Below are 6,221 nucleotides of genomic sequence, written 5' to 3' on the forward strand. Positions count from 1 at the left end.
TGTATATGTTTTATAAATTAGTATATAACTATACAAATATATATTGTAATGTATATATATTATAGTATATCTCATTTAAAGTATTACATATACATAGAATAGAGTGTATATATGTGAATAGATGTTCTATAGACGTGTATATTTAACGTATACATGTGTGTGTATATATATATATATATATAGATCGTAGTATATTTTATTTAAACTTTAAATTTTAAAGTAGTACATATATATTTGGATGGTGCGTATGTATGTGTAATTGTGTATGTATTTTTAAAATTCTAATGTAGTATATACTATATATATAGTGTATGTATATTGTTTAATGTATTTATAATGTATATAGGTGAGTATATATAATGTATATTGATTAACGTTTTTTTTTTGATCGGGTTTGACCGGTTTTTTAATCGGGTTTGACCGGGTTTAGGTGGGTTTGACCAGGTTGGGTTAAGTGGGCCGGGTTAGGGTGGTTTTTGATTTTTTCATTGTTGGGCCCGGCCTTACCCACTTAGACCCCATCTCGGACCCGGGCCGACCCTCAACCCGGTTAAATAACATGAACCCATAACCGGCCCACTTGACAGCCATAGTTCAACCCCATCGACGTATAATTATACTATTTTTACACGGTCAAAAATATTTTTTATGTATATATAGTAGATGTTGAACTCCCTTCGACTAGTCCGTATGTTTACTTCTAAATCCCCTCAATGAAAATACTGGCTTCGCCATTCCATGGCCGGGGTCACCTTCCTCTAACATGCTCAATTAAGAGAGTCAAACCCCTCAATGTTTTTTTCCCCTTCAAAAACTATAGGTGACAATGTATAATAGTTGTTAAATATTACATATTTAGGTCAAGGACGGTGAACAATATTAATGAGTGTTACAACTAATTTCCACCCATAAAGAATTTAATGAAACGAATAATATTTTTAAAAGACCGTTCGATTGTCAAATATGAATACTACTATATTTCTTTATTTATCTTTGGATCTGAGATTTCTTTTGGCTTTTAATTCACTTGACGTTTTCTAGTGATATTTCATAAAATGTTCCATAACTTTTGCTAGGGAATAATTAAAATTAGCCTGAATATGATGGAAATGAGGGAAAAGATTACAATGTGAGAAATGAAACGTGGGCGGGGAATGAGGGAAAAGGTTACAATGGAGCGAATCAGCGGGAAAAGTTTAGCCCAACACGAACACTCACCAACAAGGTGAAAGTTTAGGTAGCCAACAAAGTGAGGTATTAAGACCCGAGAAATTTAATAATTAATGTTAGGGATAACATGAATTTCTTTTTATCTTTCTCTTAATTTATTTTTAGTATCTTGAACAACTTAACAGTTAACTAAGAGAGTACAAATGATTTGTTTGGGTGGGAGGTGAGTGCTGGTAAGAAAGAACCTAGGCTCACGAGGAAAGTTTCCAAATTTAGGCTGGACTTATTGAAACAATAGTTCTCTCCAAATTAATAAAGATTGTTAGGCCATTCGAGAAAAATAAACAAACGTATCGAAATTGTCTTTTGCATTCTATACGTGCAATTATTTTGGTCATGTCGTGTTCACTTAAATTAAGGACGTGGAAAAAAGTCTCACGTATCTAACTCTAATTTGTGGATTTTTAATACTTTCTGTGTTCTATTTAATATTAATATTATGAATCATGATCTTCACGTTTTAATCTACTGTTTAGAAAATAGTAAGACTTCCTTTGTGGCTTTGTCCTTGAAATATCATTATGTGTTCGTCTTGCACTTGATAATAGTGAATTTTTTTTTAGTTCTGACATTAAACGACCTAGTGTCCACGATAGACATATCATCGACACTAGGCGTCTAAGGTCGAAAAACATCTAATCACTATGCTTTTGACATATCGTCGACTCCGCATTTAATGGCTTTGCTCTTGACATATCGTCGATACTAGGCGTCTAATGTCGAAAAACATGACATATCGTCGACTCTAGGCGTCTATAGTGGCTTTGCTCTTGACATATCATCGACACTAGGCGTCTAATGTCGAAAACCTCTAATCACTACGCTCTTGACATATTGTCCACTCTAGGCGTCTAGTGAATTTGCTCTTGACATATCATCGATACTAGGCGTCTAATTTCAAAAAACATCTAATCACTACGCTCTTGACATGTCGTCGACTCTACGTGTCTAATGGCTTTGCTCTTGACATATCATCGATACTAGGCGTCTAATTTCAAAAAAATATCTAACCACTATGCTCTTGACACATCGTTGACTCTTGGCGTCTAGTGCCTTTGATCTTGTCCTTGACATGTCACTAGGCATTACTTATGATAATGTTGTTGCATGCTACCTTAACTTAATTAGTATCTGATTAAATACCTTCGCATAAATAAAGCTGATGGAATACATAAATTTAAACCACCCTAATATAAAGACCACATCAACATGTCAAATATGTGAGAAAGGCAACCCAAGTAATTATAGTTGGCCATGCCTCCAAAGTATATACTCATTAATCAATCGGTGCATTAATTATATTGGCAAGTCAACGTACAACCGTCAATAAGTTGGAAAATAAAGAATGATGAAAAGATCCATGATTGTGAATTGTAAATTGTGAATGAGAGAGCGTTCAACTGTACACACTCAAGTTACATTTTGTCAATTAATAATTAATGTTGTATGTACGAGTAGAATTCAATAAAACTCTTCTTCCTTGGCTTTCCTTTTCCTCATCTATATATATATTCAACGCTAGTCCATGTCCTTCAGAAAATATAGGTACAAAATAGTTGAGAATATAGTTTTCCTAATTTCTATAAAATCAATAGTGTCTCTCAAACAATAAAAATCTTCCCCTATTTTCTCTTTGGAGAAGAATTGTGTTACTTATTTTTCATTTATGGAAGCTCCATTGTCAACTTGGCCATGGGAGAAGTTGGGAAGTTTCAAGGTACATTAAGCTAAAGACCTCTAATTTTGACTGAGTTAAGGTGTTTGTATATGCATATATTACTTTAGCGTTATTTGGATTAATTTTCTTGGGATATTAGTGATTGAATAATACTAATGTTTATATGTTTTGTTTGTTGTTGGAACAGTATTTACTGTATGGACCATTTGTTGCAAAAGTGATGTACTCAAGACATCAAGAAGACAACATCATGGCAACATGGTGTCTACATGTTCTCATATTATGTTCACTTAGAGGTCTCATTTATCAACTATGGTCCTCTTTCAGTAACATGTTGTTCTTAACTCGAAACCGCCGTATTATAAAACAAGGTGTTGATTTCAAGCAAATTGACAAAGAATGGGACTGGTAAGTACTTGAATCTTCAACATATCATATCTAAAAGGAAAAGTGGAATTAGCTACAAAGTGAACATAACATGTTGTTTAGCAACATCAGTTATTCCTTGCTATTTCTTGTTTGATTTGTTTGTTTTGTGTGTAAATGTTTCAGGGATAATTTTATACTCCTTCAAGCTCTAATGGCTAGTTTAGCCTATTATGCATTCCCAAATCTTGTTAATCTTCCAATATGGGATTTAAATGGCTTCATGGTGATCATAATCCTCCATATAATATTTTCAGAACCCCTTTACTACTACTTCCATAGATGCTTCCATGGAAGTTATCTTTTCAAACATTATCACTCACTTCATCATTCATCAGACGTACCTCAACCTTTTACAGGTAAAGGAATCATATATTTATATGTCAAAGTATTATTTATTAAATTTATTGATTTTTAAAATTTATAGTGGTAGTTAATTAGTTACACCTACGCACTGCAATTCTGATTATTTTATTATTTTGATATTCAGCTGGTCATGCTACATTTTTGGAGCAAATTTTATTAGGTGCAGTGATTGGAATTCCAATTCTAGGTTGTTATCTCATGGGATATGGATCAGTAGCTATGATTTATAGCTATATATTGATGTTTGATTTCTTAAGATGTTTGGGTCATTGCAATTTTGAGATTATTCCTCATCACCTATTTCTGGCCTTTCCATTTATGAAGTATCTCATTTACACTCCAACGTAAGTCAATGCTAGTCTCTTCAATTTTTCTTGAGATAAAATTTACATACTTAATTTATAACTCATAAAGTGTTGTAAGTCACAATCTTCTACTAAAGTTTTATATATTACTGAAATTCAATATTTTTCTATATTTGCAATTGCAGGTACCACAGCTTACATCACACAGAGATGGGAACAAATTTTTGCCTATTTATGCCACTTTTTGATGTTGTAGGCAATACTCTAAACCCAAAATCATGGGATATGCACACAAAAGCAAGTATTGAATCAGGTAAACATGTCTGGCCAATCAAGAATTTATAGTCCTTAATCTAGAAATAAATAAGATTTCTACTATCGGCAAAAAAAATTATACTTCTTACGTTCCGTTTTATTTGGCCTCAAGTTAAAAAACAACATGAAGTAATAATAGTCAAATTTAGAGTTCTAAACTATCACTAATAAGATTAATTTAGTAAAATATATCTCTAATTAAAAATTTCTTAAGAAATATATCAAGTTAATAAGGATCAAATAAAATAGAACACAATAAGTAACAAGTGTTATCTATCTTTATGGTTGCTTGCAGTACAGGTTTTTTTTTTCTAGGAACTCTAAAACTTGTGTTCTCCTATTTTAGAAAACATGTCTTTAACTTTATGAGTGTAACATGGTCTCTGAGCAAAGTTATGAGTACATTAAATTTGATATAGCTACATGTTTTGGCAAGTGGCTCAAAGTACAAAGTTCCATACTTTTGGGCATATGGAGTTGTTGTAAAGTAATTGATGTTGATCGTTGAATAGCCCCTCCACTTATTTTTACTTGTTCATTTTTTTGGGAATCAAGAAAGTTTTTTTTAACTTCTTACAGGGATTACCTCAAGTTAAATAACTATATAAAATAGTAGTAGCGCAGTCAAATTTAGAATTTTAAAGCATAATTAATAAAAACAGTCTGGTGAAAATTTTTGGTGCTATTGATGGTAATTGTTGCGTTGTTTGCAGGTAAAAATGGTCGTGTGCCAGATTTTGTGTTCTTGGCTCATGTAGTAGACATGACATCTGCGTTGCACGTACCATATGTATTCAGATCATTTAGTTCAACTCCTTTCACCACAAAACTTTACATTATACCCTTATTGCCTCTCTCTTTCCTTGCCATGATTGTCATGTGGCTCTACTCCAAGCCCTTCTTGAACACTTTTTACTACCTACAAGGCTACTTGCACCAAACATGGGTCGTCCCTCGCTTTGGTTTTCAATATTTCTTGCCATTTGCTACTGAGGGGATTAACAAACAAATAGAGCAAGCAATTCTTAGAGCTGATAAATTGGGAGTCAAAGTCATAAGCCTTGCAGCATTAAACAAGAATGAAGCACTAAATGGAGGTGGTACATTATTTGTGAATAAACATCCAAACCTTAAAGTAAGGGTAGTTCATGGAAATACATTAACAGCAGCAGTTATCCTTAATGAAATTCCTAAGCATATCACTGAGGTTTTCTTGACTGGAGCCACCTCTAAACTTGGAAGAGCTATTGCTCTTTACCTTTGCACTAGACAAGTTCGCGTTCTTGTAAGTATATATATATATCTAGCTAGTAGTTTTGGTCTAAAATATATCAAGAATTATTTATTCATATATATTGACTATTCAATCTTTCAGATGCTAACTTCATCTGCTGAAAGATTTCAAAAGATTCAAAAGGAAGCCCCAGCTGAATACCAAAAGTACCTTGTCCAGGTCACAAAGTATCAGGCAGCTGAAAACTGCAAGGTAATTAATTAAATCCTCTCATATATGTCATGATGATATTGATAACTGTTATTAATGGTTTTGGTTGGTGCTATATAGACATGGATAGTTGGAAAATGGATAACACCAAGAGAGCAGAAATTTGCTCCAGCAGGTGCACATTTCCACCAGTTTGTGGTACCTCCAGTCTTGCCCTTTAGAAGTGACTGTACATATGGTGATCTTGCTGCCATGAGATTGCCTCCTCATGTTAAAGGACTTGGTTCTTGTGAGGTAATTAATTAATTTGTGCTAATTATTCTTATACTATTACATAATTATACTTGTTAATTATACTATATAACAACTAATTTAGGCTTATCCCATTTCCCAATATATAATATAGTATACAATGGAAAGAGGAGTAGTACATGCATGCCATGCAGGAGGAGTGGTA

The 6,221-nt window shown here is 33.1% G+C and overlaps 1 protein-coding gene across 1 annotated transcript; it reads left to right on the forward strand.

Moving 5' to 3' along the window:
- Positions 1–2,230: 2,230 nt before the first annotated feature.
- On the forward strand, positions 2,231–6,221 carry LOC107840843 (very-long-chain aldehyde decarbonylase CER3; the record flags this gene model as incomplete). The annotated part of the gene is given in 9 exon segments (XM_016684779.2): positions 2,231–2,947; positions 3,096–3,316; positions 3,461–3,693; positions 3,825–4,044; positions 4,191–4,318; positions 5,034–5,605; positions 5,696–5,806; positions 5,885–6,058; positions 6,171–6,221. Coding segments are annotated over 9 exon segments (1,761 nt in total), but the record flags the coding sequence as incomplete, so codon positions are not given.

The sequence above is a fragment of the Capsicum annuum genome, chromosome 9 (assembly GCF_002878395.1).
Source record: "Capsicum annuum cultivar UCD-10X-F1 chromosome 9, UCD10Xv1.1, whole genome shotgun sequence".
Classification (NCBI taxonomy): Eukaryota; Viridiplantae; Streptophyta; class Magnoliopsida; order Solanales; family Solanaceae; genus Capsicum; species Capsicum annuum.